Source organism: Hesperophylax consimilis, chromosome 9 (genome assembly GCF_061612785.1).
Source record: "Hesperophylax consimilis isolate HC1 chromosome 9, BYU_Hcon_1.0, whole genome shotgun sequence".
Lineage (NCBI taxonomy): Eukaryota > Metazoa > Arthropoda > Insecta > Trichoptera > Limnephilidae > Hesperophylax > Hesperophylax consimilis.
Window position 1 is genome coordinate 12,869,897 of NC_142844.1, and position 20,247 is coordinate 12,890,143.

The 20,247-nt window shown below is 34.7% G+C and overlaps 1 protein-coding gene across 5 annotated transcripts in view; it reads left to right on the plus strand.

Moving 5' to 3' along the window:
* VGlut (Vesicular glutamate transporter) overlaps positions 1 to 20,247 on the plus strand; it is a 112,435-nt gene that overhangs the window by 77,116 nt on the left and 15,072 nt on the right. For 4 of the 5 annotated variants that reach the window (XM_089635622.1, XM_089635625.1, XM_089635623.1 and 1 more), the window contains 2 exons: positions 14,436 to 14,691; positions 18,733 to 18,966. In XM_089635622.1, the coding sequence (XP_089491748.1) occupies positions 14,436 to 14,691; positions 18,733 to 18,966 (490 nt within the window). Of the gene's footprint in view, positions 1 to 14,435; positions 14,692 to 14,827; positions 14,869 to 18,732; positions 18,967 to 20,247 lie in introns of those variants that run through there. The other variant, XM_089635626.1, reaches the window with a different exon arrangement.

Genomic DNA, 20,247 nt, shown 5'->3' on the forward strand with positions numbered 1-20,247 from the left:
AATATTCATTTATAGACATGCAGAAAAATCGATAGGTATCGCAGATTAAAATAAAAATAAGATATATTTTTCCAAGACATTATATAGATTGAAATTCTTTTCGGGTAGTATCTTGCAATCATACATACATATGCTTTAAGAAAACTAAATTAATGTTAGCAGCTCTTGGCTCGAAGTATGAGATTATTAAAAATGACGGAAGTTGATATCATCGAAATAGCTTAGTGGTCAGAGCACTGCATCGGCAAGGCTTTCATTTCTGTGTTTGTAGTAATGCAAAATCATGTGTTTTTGGTTTGAAAATTTGGTCGCCTAAAAATGTTTCAGTTGCTTTAATTAAATACTGCGAGTAAAATATATCTTGGCCTTTGAAATAATCGAGTGTTTTTTAGATAAGTCTTTTTATAAGCCCAGAAAAAATAATGTAAAGGCCTATGAAAACTTCTTTAAAGTTCAAAATCTCCTACTTATGAACCCATTTTCGGTTATGGTTGTATTGTATAATTTGGCAAATTAAGTTAATTATAAAATGATTGAAAAACATTTAAATATTTGTGCCTGAACATCCACAAAATAAAATAAAAAGCACTTTTTGGCCATGTTTTTTTCTTGCATAAATCAAAACAGGCGGATGGTGTTAAGCGGGAATTTAAGCCTTATCGCCATTTACGTAAGTTGTGTTATTGATAGCGGTTCGATTCAACATATTACACGACGTAGTGCATCGCCTTTACATGTTTCGTTCGAGAGTGGTTAATATAGTCTTCAATGATTAAATATTAAAATTTCAGGTTTTCTCTATAAGTTATCACACTATAAAAGTGTTAATAAATTAATATTTCGCACGGAAATTGAATTCCACAAAGAATACAACGCTTACTAAGGGTCTCGTTACAATCGCAAGAATAGCCTTAACACATTCATCCCCTATGAATCTAGAAGGCGCTAGAGAAACAACCCCTCTTGCAATATTAGAATCCTGCCGAGTTCTGTAAAGGATTTGAGGCTTTATAAAATGCGTGTTTTGTAATCCTTGAAATTTATTTTCTTGCTTGAATTTATTCAATGCCTTGTATCAGATTTGCGCTAATTTTTAAAAGTAAAATTTAGTTATTATTACAGAAATATATCTGCCTTAAGCAGGAAAACACGTAGATAAAGAGATTTTGGAGTCTGATGTTTGCACAACGTACTTTTGCTGAAATATCAAAGTCAGTTTACGTTTAGACTTCGAATTCATTACTTCGTTTGTATCTACAACACTCGTGTTGACCTGCTTGTCGGTTAAATTCCACGACTGAGAAATATATCTACTTGAATGCATTTCTTTGAATAGAATTTTTATTATTAAAAATATGTGTCTTACGTTCATCGAAATTCTTGTATAATTAGTACATTATAACGAAAGCTAAAAGATAAAAATCTGCCGTCCCGGCATTAACAGGAATTCACACCGTAATAACCGAGATTCGCTGCCAATTCCGGTCGGCCATATAACAGGCGATATGAAATCTGAAAGGTAACCGTCTCCCGCGGAGTTGAGCTTCTCAATTCACTTGGCAAATCCCCCGGGCACATAAAATAAATCTGGTCATAAATAAAAACCCCTAACAAGGCGATTCTCAGGTTCCGCTATAAGTCAGCGAGTATAAGTCTGGCCTAAAGTAATGCTCACGGAATAAGTCGAAGAGAGACAGAGAAAAAACTCCACAAGATGTGATATGGAATAAGTTGTTTTAAGTAACGTAGTAAAATACGAAACTTTCAAAGTTATATGCATAAACCATTATGCTACCTATTGATATTTTATCAGTCCCGTTTTCCTCTTCTAATTTTCGTGAAGGAATTTTTTTTTTAAGTTTTAAAATGAATTATTATTAACTTAAAAGCTTAGCAAAGTGCTTAATGGTATGTAGGTGCTTACGTGGCGAAACAATATAGAAATTTGGCTGTCATTAGTGTTTAGTTCAGTTATATCCAGTAAAAATACCTAATCCAGTATTGAAATGGTGCATACAATTGCATAAGTTGTGTGTTTAATGGTCAGTCCCGTAAAACTGGTTTAACAAACGAAAATAATTGTTTTGTCGAATTTTAAAACAGAATAACTTGCTAGTATATATATGTTTCTGTAGGGCTGTATTTGCAATCAATATATATATCCAAAACATAGCCCCAAACACTTAATTAAAACAATTCCTCATCCTAGAATCCAGCGCAGATACAACAGCAGCAAATAGAAATGTTTACCAACCTTGTTGCTATTTGAGTTCATTTGATCGCAAATTACAGTAGTTCTTTGTAAATAAAATTTAATGGTTCCTAAGAAAAGCGAACTCTCTTCACACTGCGAAAGTAATACATAATTTATTTAATGAATGGATTCTATTATATATGTTATATCAATTACGCTTTTGTAGTTCATCCACCATTTTAAAATTTGGTTTAAAGATCACGCTTAAATTCAAATATAAACAATTTCATAAAAGAATTCAAATTCCTGAGCTTTGTGCTGTCTAACTTATATCTTCAGAACGATCAATTTCATCGCAATCCTGCATCCCACAAATTAGAATGCTCCAAGACCAAGAGAGGCTATGTGAATAAAAGTATACTCCGTTCAGTAGGTAGAAGGGGATAGTCGGGCTTAGGCAGTAAATCAGGCGGACGGTACTTTCAATGCGCCATGTATCGGAGAACACTATAATGACAGTGCTTTATGATAAAGCGATGTAATATGGAACCGTCATCATCAATTGTGATACGTTGGAATCGTTTTTCTACTTTTTAGGTAATACGACATAAAATCTTATATTGGAATATTAATATTAACAGGTTGCATACTGCGTGTTACACGCGCATCATCGTGAGTTTGATGCAGTATTATTATTGGATTTAGCTGTCATAAACAGATGGATTGAGAAAAGAAAATGCTGCCATGTTATGGTCGAATTAAAAAAGAAATATAAAATTTTAAGCGATTTTTTAAATAAGTTTTTAATTATCATCATAATACGATATGCGCAGTTTCCCGACTGTTCAAAGCCTGTTGGATTATGGCAACCCCAAATTAATAAACGCCGTGGGGATGATGGAAGGTGCGGGAGTAGATGGAGAAATCGGAGTGGGATATTCAGAAATATCTACCTTGCTTTTCAGATCTGGTCAATAAGCTTAGTTAAAGCCATTAAACGTGTAGTTTTGATTTTTATTTTTGATCCCTCATCGGTGTAATATTTTAAAACGGGTTTTAACACTCGTAAAGGTCAAACTGTATCCGTGGTCAAGGGGTGGGACTCTCGACTAGCGATTCGTAGGTTGCGGGTTCAAATATTGGAATGTGCAAGTTAATTTCATTCCATTAATTTGTGTTATTTCACAATTAATTTGCTTACAATAATATATATTATATTTGCGGCACGTTCTAGAGTGGAATATATTCAGAATTGAAACTAAGATGTTTTAGCGGTGTTTGGTAATAAGAACTGAATTCCTAATCACCTCCCCTTCTCTATTACCTCACTAGCTCGATCAGTTGGGACTCTTGTGCGGTATTCACATTAAAAATATATATAAATGGTACCCACATGCTGTTTTCCCTCGTAAGGGTTGGAATCTGCTCTGAGTTTTAAAATGATTTGAACTATTTTTTCTCTTACAAACTCGCAGAACACCTTATTCGCACTGATGACAAAGATTTTTTTTTTAAAGTTACGTAGTTGTTTTTTTAAGTTTAATTAAAAACTTACTAACGTATTCGTATCGATTAGTAGGTATATATTTTTTTACATTTCACAGATACGACAAACAGGAGCACAATAAAAAATATCTTTTTATTTCTTAAAGTTCAAATTCAAATACAGCCACAACCTATTTATACTTAGTTTGAAGTACAGCGCGAACGAGAATTTATCGTCAGATCGTTATCGAACCGGAATTGTCATATTAATTACTGGAATGCTCGAAGTTCTCGCTCCAATTCAGATAATACTATATCTGGAGTTATCCAACAAGTGTTTTCTGTAAACGCCAATTATTCAGAACGAATATGACAAAGACCCGAGCGCTGGCAATCTATTTAGGGGTCTGCCGCATCCACCTCTGAAGTAGTCACGATGCTACAACTCGGGATACAGCACGAGGATGAATAAAGGCGCATAGTCAAACCAAAATTTTTTTATAAATAAAATGAGAAACGCCTCCACTCAGACCCTTCTTCCACAGACATCCGCCAATATCCGATACCCATGTTGTATACTTACGTTACAAACAACAGTTGCTACTGAAATCACGAGATCCACATCGCCATTAATCATTGTCTTATTCTTGAAATGTCAAAACTAAAATGCTTTCTAAACTGTTCTCACAACCAAACATTTTTGAAACTTTGTTGAAAAGTACACATATTTTTACAAAATGTCTGACACAAGTGACCATGTTTAAAGACTCGACTACAAACGAACTGTACAAACCCCGATGCAGATTCAGATTCAGATTCTTGAATCATCTAGTATCGGATACTTATCATCATAGAATATCATATTGTACAAGGTTCGGAGGCTGCGGTGTTCTCCCTCAAGTCATTCGGCCAGAGCTTTAGCCTCTCTACGATCCTTTGTACTGCAGGTTAAATAAAATTGTGTTTTAATTGGGGAGACTTCTAACGATAATATATGAAAATAATATTATAATAATTGCAAAACAGATTATTGCTTGTTTATAAATAAACTGTTTTTTTTAATAAATTAATTAATATTATTATTGAATATATTTAAAGAGAAAACCTAAACACGTAACGCATCTTTATGTTTTTACTATTCCTAGTCCAGAACAATTTGAAGTAGCTCAGTATTCGTTCGGACGGGAATATAGGGAATAGGACTATGGGCCAGGGGAAGAGATGGCGAAGAGGAAGGGGAAGAGGGGGGAAACTGAAAGCAATATCGCGGTAGCCTCTTGATGTCACTTCCGCCTGTTTCTCCCCAGGGCCGTAATAAGTAATGAACTGATTTTGACATTCATTGTAAAATTGAAAAGGTGCATTATTAAATTTGTAGTCGAAAGCGGTTTCTTTTACGTTTAATTTTCAGATATTTCTTCTTAAGGTAGGTTTTTAACTTCGTGATGTGATAGTTAATAAATTTGTTGAAAATGTTGTAAGAAAATAATTATAAGGACGTAATCATAGTTACATACAGAATAATAATTAATTGTGACAGAAACACTAATGACTATTCGAAAATAACAAAGGTGGTGAATAAGAAAAGGACGGTTGAATGAGTTGAACTTTTGGATGAATAAAAATGGTGTGCGTATTCAAATCGGCGCGCATTTGAAGATGTCGAAGTTACGTGGGAGTAAAGTTAAATCTCAATTTATCGTTTTTTAAGGAAATAAATGCTACATTCACAAATGTCATGTCATTTTGGTGAGCTGCACGTAGTGCACGTGGTCGTGCACAGTTATCTGCAAATAATAAAATATTTCAAGGTCTCTCAAAACAAATTTCAATGTTCACAGTCATCTATGCCTTCTTGTCTTCGTTTTCAATACTTTAATGTCAATGTGTCTTTCTAGTTTTCGGAGATTTTTAGCTCAGTAAAAGATCGCAGGCTGTGTTTGACATCGCGACGACGCGACATAACGACCACCAATAAATGACTAATGTCAAATATTTCCGCCCGTTGTTTATCAGTACCGTTATTGAAACTAAGAATTTATTTACGAAATATGATTTTTATGTTCACATTTTGAAAAAACGATCGATCGAGCAAAATATTTAACAAAAAACTTCGAGCTTTAAACGATGAATGCTGTAAAACTATATATAGAAGAACGATCGATGGGATCCGTTTTTGTGAGTTGTGTGAAATTAATTCCGGGCTGGAAGAAATAAATGACCAATGCGTTTAAACGATTTTTCGAAATTTTACTTATACAGGGTTTTAACCCTTTCAGACCCTGTACTCACTTTTGTGAGGGTAAGTTACTGATTTAATTTCTGACGGTGCAATGCTTCTATGGGTGTGTGAACAGTCTCGATCGTTTGTGAGCATGGCTGGGTACTTGAAAAATATTTTTTAATTGGGTAAAATTTCTATGCGGTGGCAACACCCGGATTCTTTTGTTGCACTTTTATGACCGTTCGATAAAGTCTTGTCGGTCTACCTGTTTTTGCTCATAACTTTGCTTTTATTCAACTTCTTTCAATTGTTATTGAAGTTATCGTTGGTCATGAGTGTAGTAAACAATAGTGTAGCTCTATTACAAGTTAAAAGTGTATTTTGTATTGATTAGATACATTTGAATTTTACAACTCACGTTTGTGAGCTCTGGTTCTCTACCCTGCCAATGTAAGTAATGTATGGGATAAGATATTTGTATTCATTAAATAAAATGCCTTTGTTTTTACTGTAGTTTTATGATTTGTATTCTATTTACAGACCATGGAGAATCTTATAAATGATCCAGATGCCATTACTGACTTGCTTATGAACGGAAATGAATCAGATATTGAGTTATTTAGCAATGATGATAACGAAGATGAATGGACCCCACAAAATAGAAACGTAAGCAGTTCATCTGATTCTGAGCCAGACGAAGAACCGGATAATCAACCACCAGCACAAAGAAACTACCAGTGGAGGAAAAGATCTTTTGTGAGAAAGAAAACAACACCAACATTGAAAGTACCATCTCAAGTAATATCACCAGTCGCATTCTTTGAGAGGTATTTTACGCAGGAGCTTTTTGAGCTGGGAGCGAAACACACTGCACAATATTATTTAAATAAAACTGGAAACATACTGAAAACTTCTGCTTCTGAAATAAAAAAAGTTTTTTGGTATAAATGCCCTGATTGGCTGTAGTAAATTTCCGAGGATCAATCTATATTGGCATTCTCGATTTCGATTTGATCCGATTGCATCAGCAATGAGTCGTGACAGATTTTTTATGTTCCGCGTCAATTTACACTTCGTTGACACATTTGCTGAAAATGCAGGCCATGCTAATAATATTTTTTTGGAAAATTGATCCAGTGATAAAAGCAGTGAGAGACAGATGTCTTTCTATTGAGAGAGACTTTGGGTTTTACTCAATTGACGAGCAAATGATACCATTTCTAGGAAGATGTGCCGTTCGCCAATTTGTAAGAAACAAACCTCGTCCAACCGGACTGAAAAATTTCGTAATGACTAGTTCCAATTGAACAGTGTTGGATTTCGAGATATACCAAGGTGCGAATACACCATTACCCGATCGAACATAACTCTGCCAGAAGAAAGCTCTGTCTTCTTCGATCGTTATTTCACAACAATGCCTTTATTTGATAAACTCAAGGAGAAAAAAATTATAGCACAGGCACCATTATGCCTAACAGATTTAAAGGCTTCAAGTTTACCCCAGATAAACAAATGAAGAGAGGGGATTTTGAAGAAATATGCCGATCAGATGATGCTGTTTCTATTGTGAAATGGAAAGACAACAAATCTATTCTAATGGCATCTTCCTTTGTAGGTAGTACGCCCAGTACTCAAGTTGAAAGATGGGATAAAACTGAAAAAAACACATACAAGTTCAGTGCCCAGCTGTTGTAAAACTATACAATGAAAAAATGGGTGGAGTCGATAGTTGTGATCAAAGTCTGGAATGTTACAGGACTTGGGTCAAGACAAAGAAATGGACGTTAAAAGTAATTATTCATATGTTTGACTTAGCTATCGTATATAGCTGGAATGAGTACAGAAGAGTTTGCAACGAAAATAATTACAGAAAAAAGATATACTGGACCTGCTGGATTTTAGGCTGACGATTGGAGAGTATTTGCTTGGAGGACTGCCACCCAAACGAAAATTTGATGCAGATGCTGAAACGAGCACCCAAACAATACAGTCACCTTCAAAAAGATACCAACCAGCTGCAATTCCATTTGAAGACAAGAGGTACGACGGGTATGAGCACTGGCCCATTGTCGAATCTCTCAAAGCTCCAAGGTGTTGCAGGCTGGAGGGATGTTCAAAGCGATCTCGCACCAAATGTATAAAATGTGATGTCTACTTATACCTATCAAAAGATGTCAACTGTTTCTTAAAGTTTCATCGCAAATAATCATTGATTTTTGATAACTTACTTCGAATATTTTGTTAAACCCGTATCTCTTTTTGGAAATTGTTGAGACCCAGTACTCACAATTGTGAGTATGGCTTTTCCAAGAAAAATTGATTAATAAAAAATATAAAAAAATTCTTTTTTTCTTTTTTTGTTACCCATAATCACATTACTACAACGAAAAACTAAAAATTGTTTGTCAACTGGGCTCGGGTCTGAAAGGGTTAAGGGACGTACTAACTTATTTTTACCGATGATTCCTGAAATTTTACTTCTTCTTCTTTTTTCGTATGATGGGGGGTCAGAAGAGGACATCTAGGTCTGCGAGCCATTCTAGGGCCTCTCGCCTTGTAAAATCATCGATCCCGCCGGGGAATGATTGGAGCGGGCATTCGTTGACCACTGTGTCGTAGATCATTATAGTGTGCCAACTGACACACACAACGGCTGTGTCCGCCGCGCTGTTCGCGATGTCATCGGCACGTTATTGTTACCGCGCGTGTAGGTAGTGCAGTGAGTGAAGCGGATACCAAATTAAGTGGACCTCCAACTACAAACTATGCCGCTATTTAAGGGGCCGAAGACCGATAGGTATCCCGGCCAAGGGGGATCGATAAATATTGGGAAAAAATATGAAATTTTACTTATACAGGGTTTTAAGGGACATTCTCAACTTACTTTAACCAGCGATTCCTGACATTTTACTTATACAGGGTTTTAAGGGACGTATTGACTTTCTAACCAGTGATTCTTGACATTATTTGGAGCAAAAAAATGTTATTGATATTTCGGAATCCAGTAACTTTTTAATGTTTTTTTTCTTGATATTTATTTGATTATTTTGATATTTCGGAATCCAGTAACTTTTTAATGTTTTTTTTCCAAAATATTTTGCCAGCAGATATCCAGACATTTCGAAAACAAGTAGATGACTGCTTTTAAAAGTATTAAGAGTTCATTTATTACTTATCCACCCAATAATAGCATATCTAATCTAGTTGCTGATTTTTTTTGCAGAAATAATTTCTACTTTTGGTAGCAATGCCATTAAATCATTCTTACGAAGAAGTATGACCTAAATGCGGTCCTATACCATTTTAAATGGGGAGTCATTCATACGCAAGGCGCGTGCCGTCTTTGGAGTGCATATTGTGATGCTCCGACACTCCCTGCACCTCCTCATCCCCTATTTCCCATCCCCATACCCCGGAACTGCTTTACTTCATACTCAATATATATGTATGTACTTACCCCGGGACATAATCATAAAATATTTCCATTCTGAGAGAAACTGTTGATAAATTTCAACCATACGTACAAGTTTAATATACCCCTTAATACGAATCTGCTTTGATTAAGAGAACTTATATTAGAAGAAGTGATGATTGAATTATGTAGTTAGTTGTAGTTAAATATATGATAGTAAGAGTTAGTTACTCGTAATATTCGTCAAAGAAACAGGGACAAAAATCGGTCGGTATCTGATAATATTAATACTCCAGCGTCTGGACGGTGTAGGCCCTCTGATTGGTCAAATTTAAATTGTCTGTTTCGGTTAAATTCCGCTAACTTTAAAGTTAAGACACGATTTCATACTAAAATAGGATCGCCTCATAATAATACGAGATTTCTTCAAAAGCAACGTTTCTGCTCATATAATTTTTGGATAATATCGAAGAAAATATGTTTTAGAAAGTTCATAATCCATTGGATTAATTACATTACAATGAAAATTATCCACAGTTACGTGATTATGCTTGACGTTTATAAAAAAAATCACGCGTCCCTTCAATGGCCGATACGCACGGCTATAGATGGCCGACAGAGAGCGCACCTCTGGCGGTTTAAAAACGAACCAAATGAATGGCGCGAATATTTAAATATGCAGCTCACAATATTTGACTACTTACGATTAACAAGCGTTTACTAAGAATATTTCTTCTGGAAGCTTATCACTTTGTAATGGAATTTTTCATTATTATTTATATTTTTTTTGTTTATTAATTATAACTGATTTTATATTGACATGTTTTCTAATTTCAAAATTATTTATTTGCGGTGCTTTATATCCTGAGTGAAGTATTTTAAGACCTGATTTTTTTTTATCGAAAGTGTGATCATTATTCAAAAGATGATTTGCAAACTCAGATTCACTATTTCAAAGACCGTTTGAAGAGAATATGTTTAATTTTTTTATTTAGTATTTCAACTATCAATTTATTAGAATAACCGTTATTAAATGCTATTTGTCTTATGAATATATTGTTTTATGGTTATATGCTATTTGTTTTTTTCAGGTCTTAAAATACTTCACTATAAATTATTTTGAAATTTTAGAAATGAGGAAACATGTTAATATAAAAGCAGATATAATTAACAAGAATTTTTTTATAAACTCTCTTTTAAATATTTTCCCACTCAACTGGTCTTTCCCGTCTAACGATATTGTAATTCCTAATTATTATAAACCCAGCCTACTGTTACCCCTCCCCCTCCTTCCACTTCTTCTTTCCCAATTGCAATCTATATTTAATTTTTGACTTCGATGTATACACAATAAAATGTAAACATAATATTTTTTCATTTATTGGACAATTTGCATAGCGCCGCTTTTGTGAGATATCACCTCAGGGGCGCTATATTGTAATAATCTACCTTTATATATAAATTTTTACTCTCCTGATGATGTTGTATATATAATCTAACTTTAAACTTTATTAGATACAGTAAAAGTTGTAGGTAAAGAATTACCACCAGTTGGAGTAAAATTAACACCTTTTAATTAAACCGACTGCTAATCTCATCGCACAATTCCCCTCCTTTTATTCATAAACACTGGTACAATTAATAAATATGTAATAATCTATTATTTAAGTCAACTTTTTTATAACTATCTTTAATGGTGACAAACTAAACGATATTGATTCAACTTATAGACATTGACGGTTGTAACACATATTTAAGCACTGCAAGTCTCCTATGAGCTAATTATATTAGGTACCTAAGATAACAGTTAATATCAGTTGTAGACATGTAGTCAATAATAGTGTTTCATTTGAAATAATCCATCACAAATACGTAAAATTTCATTTATTCAAACAACTGTCATTCTTATTATGCGTAAATTTAGCATGTTATTATTAATTAACTCCTTCCTGTTCCGTGTTTTAACAATATATATATACTCACCCTCTCTATGTGAATGTCCTAATATCTATCTATTAAATGTAACTGTTGTTAATATCACTTAAAATGGGCGAAGCCCAACGAAGTGCCGCCCACAGGGCCTAGCAGAAAAAAACCCGCGGAGCGGGTTTTTAACTGCTAGTTCTGAATTAATTATACAGACACGGATCATGGATTAAAAAAAATGTAATACTGTTAATACAAAAGCCCTTATTGCTGAGAGCGAGTGGGACTATGGCATTTCCGATTACGATACGCAGTGAGGGTGAAGAGAGTGAGGGGAAGGAGACGGGGAAGATGAAATTTTTTTTTAATTGCTCGGATATTCAGATCTGATCATTAAACACAGCTAAAACTATTCAAGCAACATTTCGATTCAGAATGTTGGTCTTTCACTAAGGCAATATTAAGATTCCACTCTCGAATAAAAAATACAATTTGTTCCTTAAGGCGATGCTTAATGCTAAATTACTATTTTGATTCATCTTTATATAATATAATATGTTTTAGATAAATTGAAGGTTTTCTTATCGTTCCCCTTGAGTAGAATACAAATAAATAAAAATACTCAATAAAAAATATAAATAATATAAAAAATAAAAAACTAGTAAAAACAATTTTTTTCAAAAGAAATGTATGAACGCGTAAAGGAAACAACTTTCAAAAAATCCAATATTATAGCTAAGATTATCTGTAACAGTTTTCTTTGATTAACTTTTTCTGCTTTCTTATAAAATTATTAACGAAATAAATAAAAACCACCTTTGTCCTTGAAATCGAACGTTTCTAGACTTTCTGCCTACTACCTACATTCGTGACAATACAGACAAGACATACCAAGAATATACACATTTTTGGCCTATAGTTTCTTCTTAAAGAAAACAATGTTGATATTTTAAAAAATTAAATGAGAAGTGATAATAATAAATTTACTTGTTAAATACTAAACATAGCTAAAGTCATTTTAAGCAAATACAATTAACATTAAAAGTAATCAACGACAGTAAATATCATCCAATCTGGAACAAAGAAAAATAATAATATTTGAACGAAACGTGAAAAAATTAGGTACTAGATATTTTCGTAATACAATATTTAATTACCACGTATTCATTTCAAATCTTTTCTTCGTTCACTATCTTCTACTGTTTATTGTGTCGTAAATCAAATCCCCTTGTAAAATTGATAGTTATAACCTAGTTCAATAAAATAACATAAATTGAATTTTACTTTTAAAAATGATACAACCCCCGACTGACAACGCAGTAATTTCCAACTAAAAGGTTTTCCTGTTTAGTAACTTACTTAAGCTCCGTAATACGTTAGAAGCAGTATGATTACATTATAGCCACCATCAAACCACCGTCCAAACACACATCCATGGTGGTGGCTGGTGGTACGTTACACGGCGTGATTCCTAAAATGACGTTAAATTTCTAAAATTACAGTCGCAGGACAGCGGAGGCATTAGCGCAACAAAAGGCGACCATTCGCGTTCGAAATGGGGTGGGCACCCCACAGCACAATACACGCCCGGGGGATGTTTTTTTACTAACTTATTTCTATAGCGTATACAGTGAATATTTTATCTAGTATCAATCTTTTCATGTAGAGGGAGTTTTATTTTATTGTATTCAAAATAATTCTACGATTTGTCAGTACAGGCAATTATTTATTTGCGTTGCAAAACTCAATATGAGCACACTTTTTGTATCGTTGTCCAGTTTTTGCAACATAGATCATCTACTAGCACAGTACAATATCCCATATAGACTATAATTTGGCCTCCTGCATTATTGCAGTGATTCAACAATATTTACCGAAGACTGCATTTATTCTGAGGCAACACAATTCTTGTTTTGAGAAAGGCTTGTCAGATGCAACTCGCCAATGTAGAAATTTTTTCCGTGTTACAGCATAACAGGCCACTTTTTTATTACAGTTTTTTAATGATTTTAGTTACTTTAAAATGACACTTAAAAATACAGAAAACTAGAACATGTGAAAGAATGAAAAGAATAAAAGTTATTTATTTTTGATGAATTATGCCGTGTTGCAAATGTAGAGAAAAAAGAACTAAAGAAGGGGGAATAATATAACTACTTTTTTCTGTTGATTTTATGAAACTACGTATTTGATTAGAAACTGAAACACCCTATAGCTGTAAATCAGGACAGTAAACGAAGAATTTGCCACGCTAACAATGACTACCATATGTACGTAACTTTGACTAATGCATTTCGTGACTTTTACCGGCGATGTCAATTTATGTCGCGTAATTACTGATGAGATAGCACACGGTATTGCGTTTTATATTATGTGAAAGGATATTACGACAACTGTATTGATTTTCATTGTTTAAAAAGCAAAGGGTGAAAATAATGGATGACATAAAAAATATATATATATAGTTTTTTAATGCTGCGTCAGTTTGATTCTTAATTCTCCAACAATAACAGCCTAGGGATAAGAAATAATATACAGTTGGTTGCATTCTTCCTTAAGTTAAAGAGTAAGATTTTTCTGTACGTTGTTCAGGATTCCGATTTTTTCAATATTCATCCCGTTTAGAAGAGATGTCTCTTTTATTTTAGATGTCATTGACGCAAAGTTCAATACGATTCACTTTATTTAGTTTTCTTGAACTATAAAATTGGTTTGTAGATTTACTCATATTCACAGGCTCACAAATCAACAGAACTAGGATCCTCATTATAATGGGTAAACGGCATCATTTTTAAATCATGTTTATTTTCTCAAAAAGTGATCCTTACTTTTTCTGATGATTCTAAAGGTTTTCTGAGTAAAACAATTTTTTTTAAATATCTCATTTCAAAAGATGAAATTATTTCAACATTTTTTTGTACAAACACAAATGGTTATTTAATCACCAATAAATAATAATTCCTAAATAAATAATATTCAGAGGTTTGCAGGTAATATAAATTTAACTGATACTTCGAATCAGTTTCAAATATTTGCTTTATCTAACCGATAGGTATTTACACACAATTGAAAAGATTTCGATTTAAGAAACTGATTTCGAGATTCTCTAAATTAGATATTTTGCCATTCCATAATTAATTAAATACTTTGATGAAGAAGACGATTATGTATTTGTACCTTTTCCTCTTCCCCAGCAATCCCCAATACGAAGAGTTCGAGTTCGACCAGAAGCCGGGCTATGAGAAGACTTTCGGCGGGAGCGCTGGCTCCCCGGAGTCTCTGCCCTCCCCCGACCGGCCCCCCATGCGCCACATTGACCGCTACGTCAAGGCGGAGTGTCCCTGCCTCTCCAAGCGCTTCACCATCGCCGTGCTGACATGCGTGGGCTTCATGATCTCCTTCGGCATGCGCTGCAATATGGGCATGGCCAAGCTCATGTCTTCCAACGAGGTGAGTACCATTCTTTATGTTTCCTCTGCGCCACATAGACCGCCACATCAAAGCGTAATTCCCCTGCATCTCCAAGCACTAAACCATCACCGCGCCATGCTGATATGCATGGGATTCATGACCTCCTTAGGCATGCGCTGCAATATGGGCATGGCCAAGCTCATGTCTTCCAACGAGGTGAGTACCATTCTTTATGTTTCCTCTGCGCCACATAGACCGCCACATCAAAGCGTAATTCCCCTGCATCTCCAAGCACTAAACCATCACCGCGCCATGCTGATATGCATGGGAGTCATGACCTCCTTAGGCATGCGCTGCAATATGGGTATGGCCAAGCTTATGTTTTCGAACGTGGTGAGTACCATTTTTATGTTACCTCTGTGCCACATATACCGCCACATCAAGGCGGAATTTTTTTTATATTAACTCCACACAGGAGGCCCTGAAGAAAATAATTTCCCTCGGGGCCTATGTCATCTTTGGGGATGCTGTGTGGAGGGTCTTTTTGTGGAGAGGAAGTAGTGAACATGGGTCTTGAAGAGTCCCATGTTGTAGGAGGAAGGAAACACAGAGGTCGGCAGTTCGTTCCACAGCCGAGCTGTTGAACTTAAGAACGAATCGTAGAAGCGACCCGTTCTCATGTGACAAATGTCAACCGTGTACAAATGTTGGGCGCGCGTTTGGCGTGTAAAATGAGAATGCGCCTCTCCAAGCGCTACACCATCGCCGCGCGCGCCGTGCTGACATGAATGGGTTTCATGATCTGCTTCGGCCAGCGCTGCGATATGGACATGGTCAAGCTCATGTCTTCCAACAAGGAGAGCACAATTCTGTATGCCCCCTCCCCTGCGCAGATAGACTAACTTGCCTTGTATGTCCAACTTGCCCCGGCAATTAAACAATCCAACGCCAAAGGAGATCATGAAGATCTAGTAAGGAACTACATCGAGGAGTTTTATAGATCAGTTAATAAAAGGTATTAGATACACATTCTTATTTTTTCACAGTTTTTATTTGAATTTAGGTCACTTTTAAATGCCTGATTATTTTGATTTTCTTCGCTTTGAGACTTAGGACTTACGAATAAACCTATTTAGAAGGGATTAGAACATTTAATTTATTTAGTTTAATGCTATATATTAAAGATTAAAATGTAAAACAAGGTTACAAGAAGAGGTATAAACTCATCCCGTTATTCGTACATATTTTAAAGGTTGTAATGGTTTTTAATTATAATCGTGTATTGATAATGTAATTTATAGAAGGTCCTTTTTTATATTTTGTATGCGTCGATGACGAATAATAAAAGGAAAGCAATTAACTAAACGAAGCTACTGGCAGAAAGCATTAAAATGTGTCTTAATAACTCCTCGGCTTAACAAGGGGATCCCTGCAATAAATTACGTCATTATTTTGCATATTCGGTCCGATTTCCGCAAAAGGATAAGCAATTAATGTCCGGATCATAAATTTGCGATGTCCTCTTTTAATCAGCTTTTCAGCCAGTCGTTTTTACCGCCGACTGTTAGGGGTGGTCAGAGTCGGGTGGGAGAGTACGGAGAGGGTGTGGGAGGGTCACCCTACACCCTAAACCCAACACCCTAAACCCAACACCCTAAACCCCCCCCACCCCTCTCTCTCTGCGAGGGATTGTCGCACAAGGGCATAAGGGAGTAAGGTGCTCGCCACCGTAACGGGGTATTGACTGTGAAGTTCGCTCAATTGTTGGGATTAATGCTGCTTTCACAGTAAGAACACTTGAAGTGCGCTGAGATGAGAAATACCCAAAGCTATTTGGGGGTACATGCAGGATTATAATAGAGAGTCTTGATTGATTTGACCAAAAATTATTTTTGGTAATCCATTTTCAATTTCAAACCTCACAAAACTTTGATCATATGCAATTTTAAAATAATTATTCGTTAAACAATTAAAAGACGAACTACCGCGTGCATACGTCTGATCCTTATTAACATATTAATATGGGAAATTAATATAGATATTTAAAAAAATCTTTTTGTAAAAAACATTAAACAATGGTAGTATCATCTATCATGACTCCCAACCTTAATAGATTCCGCAACGAAAATAGTTACAAAATTAGAGCAAAAATATTTTTGGAATAATTTTTTTTTTTCATAATTTTATTAGCAATTCTGCCCTTTAAAAATGTAAAAATTTTCAAATTGAGCAACTATAAAAAATAATTCAATGGAAGAAATAAACTTACAGCGGATACCAACCGTCATATTGTAATATACACCTTATGTTTCGGTAGCATTGTGGTAACAGCGCCCCCAGAGCGACTGTTTTGTAATTCTGATTGCATTGATGTCCCAACTAAGCGAAACGCCCGCAAACAGTCCTATCCCCCTCCCTTCCCCCCAAAACACCATCAAAAGGAATGGATAGAAGGGGTGGAAGGATCCTCAAAAATAGGGGAGAGTTATCTACTGGCGCCGTAGTTAGCTCTTAATAAATGGAGAATCTTAGCATCCATAAAAATATTAATAGAGTGATGAAAAAACAAATTAGGGGACGCGCATAAAACTCAACGACGCTGTACTGATTAATATCAGCAAAATTCATTAGCGGTTCACAAACTACTCAAATTGGTCTATGCGAATTTTATAGATATTTGTAAGTTCTATGAACAAATTATTAGCATGAAAGTTTGTTGCGGCCAAATGTCGTATGTGCCTTCTGTAAAGACTATTATAATATATTTTCTACATTTCCGAGTGCTTTCCATAGTGTAGTTTACGAAATCGCCTCGGTCCTTCGAACAATGTATCTGAGATACGAGAACGCGAAATCCATCACCATCGGAAGGGCTGATGGTGTGTAAGGGGAGGGGGGTAGATAGTAATAATAATTGGCTAATTTACATAGCACCGTTTTCGTGAAAAATCACCTCAAGGGCGCTTTACAAATATATTTATTAAATAACAAATACTAAAACTACTGACTTAAAACTAGTGACTTACCTCTAAGATTTATATCTAGTGACTTACGACTAAGGCCTATAACTACTGTCATAATGACATATATAGTTACATATCTAGAAGCTTATAACTTCTATTTAAAAATACATCGGTAAATACTATTTCTAATTTAAAAACTAGTAAACCGCTAGTAAACTAGCACCAGAAGAAGAAGGAAGATCTATGCTGGTAAAGAGCGAACACAGCAACCACACTACCTATAATAATCTAAGCAACACCTGCGCAATATAGGAGGGAATACGTAGCACTCAGGCTTCTTTACACGGAGAAAAATGAGTATTGCTGATTTATTAAAAACCTCTTCAAATTATTGGTAATCCGGTTAAAAAAAACGACTGCAGGCCGCTTCCCTATAAGCTTTTAGAATATTCTTAATAATATCGGAACACGTGTTCATGCACCTGTGTTTGTCTTATGATGACGAAATGCGAAAATGTTAGGATGTTTATGAACCCGTGTTCCAAAATCGTGACATAATATTCGTATTTTATTATAAGTTTATCAGGATACCATATATTAATTCATTCGTTAATGGCCTTCAATCCCGTTTTTAACCTGATAACGAATAATTTTAAGACATTCTTAATAAATTAGCAATATTTTTATCAATATGTTTTCTCCTTGTGCCTTGGGATAACTCTCACTGAACGTTTCCGCGATACATCTTGGTGAGCATACAGGTATAATAATTATATTCGTAGGTAGTGCAAAAGCTTGGAGAAGAAACGTACTAAAGTATTGATGTGTGCTTACTATTTAAGATTTTTCATCAAACAAATCTATTTTACCATGATATTTTATAGTAGACGATGACATTGAACTTTAGACATGACGATAACACTAAAAATTTACTAATAATGAAAAATAACCATGATTTATTACCACAGACGATGTAGTCCTTTCGGATAGTTTCAGGATTTTCGTACGCGTAAAAGCTTGAAGAATAATGCATAATATATTTTATTTAAGTGCAATTCAAATGATACTTTAAGTAACTTGATATGTGACTTGCATTAATTATCATTTGTTTCCACAGACGTTGAAATTTAACTGGACCGTCGGCGTGGAGAGTGCCGTGGACTCGTCTTTCTTCTGGGGCTACCTGGTGACGCAGATTCCGGGCGGGTTTTTGGCATCCCTGTACCCCGCCAACCGCATCTTCGGCACCGCCATCGCCTGCTCAGCCTTCCTTAACTTGCTGGTGCCCGGTGCCAAGATCCTGCATCCTTTCGTGCTCATTGTCATACGGGTCTTGCAAGGTCTTGTTGAGGTTCGTATACTCAATCGGTCATTAATCTTATAGTAGGGAGTAGGTCCCGACTTACTTGCATGTCAATGTTTTCAATTATTTCAATTTTTCATTATTTTGTATTTTAATTATTCCCGCTCAGCTGGGCTTTTAAATGTTTACTTTTTTAAAAACAAAGAACTTCTAAATGTGCACAACATGAATTCAATATATTTTTTTTGCGAGATGAAAAAATGGTAGTTTAGGATCAGTAAAATACATACGTAAACCAAATATTAACAGAGCCAGCTATATTTTCTTGTTGAAGTTTGTAAATTCATTCTAAATTTATTTCGTTCAATTCATTCCAAAGAATCAAATAGTGTATCATTTGCATGCCATTGATGACTCTATTCCTGTATAAATTAGTGAACAATGATATTTAATGCCCAGAGTTGCTAAATAAGATTCAATTTAATGTATCTACTGTCTTATTCAAATTCAAAACTAAATATCAATAAAATTCTTGTTTGAACAGACTGTGTAATAATTACAATAAAATGATGTCAAAAGTCGACATTTTCAATTGCGGATAATACAAAACGTCCATAAAATAGTGTTTGTAGCTTTTCTGTTTTTGTTTATGTAACTGTTACTTACATTGTACATTCCGTTTTCTTATTATGTTGTACTGTGATGTTTTTTGTTTTGTTAAATTCTGTTCTTTTAATTATATCCAATTTTTAACACAAGGAGGAAATCTGTGATTGGTCGTATTTTGGCAGATTGCAAAAAATTATAACATTCAGCTGTTGATTTCCCAAAGATTAATAAATAAATACTTCGCTACTAGTTGAATAACAATGAAGTAAATGATAATAAATTTCCTTATAATAGTATTTTTCCGACATGTTATGAGTAACTTTTCTGTTCTTGTTTATATAATTATGTCGTGAAATATTATAATTGTTATGGTTTTTATTTTGTATAATTTAGTTCTGTTGATTCTGCTCATTCAATACTCAAGAGGTATATACGAAATATACCTCGTATATTATTAGTTTTGAGCTCGTTTTTTAAAACGTCATAAAGAAACTTTCCTGAATTGCCGATATACCATTTCAAAAGATATTTTTACAATGAATTCCTGTAATATCTCAAAACGACACTATCACAAAAGAATCACTAAATATTCGATCAAAAATTAAATGGTTCCTATTTTGTATTCGTGAAGTATCCCCTACCGATAGCGCCAGACCAATACAGACGTGCTCCCTCACTGATGATGTTAATTTAAAATTCGATTATTCATTTCTGTCACGA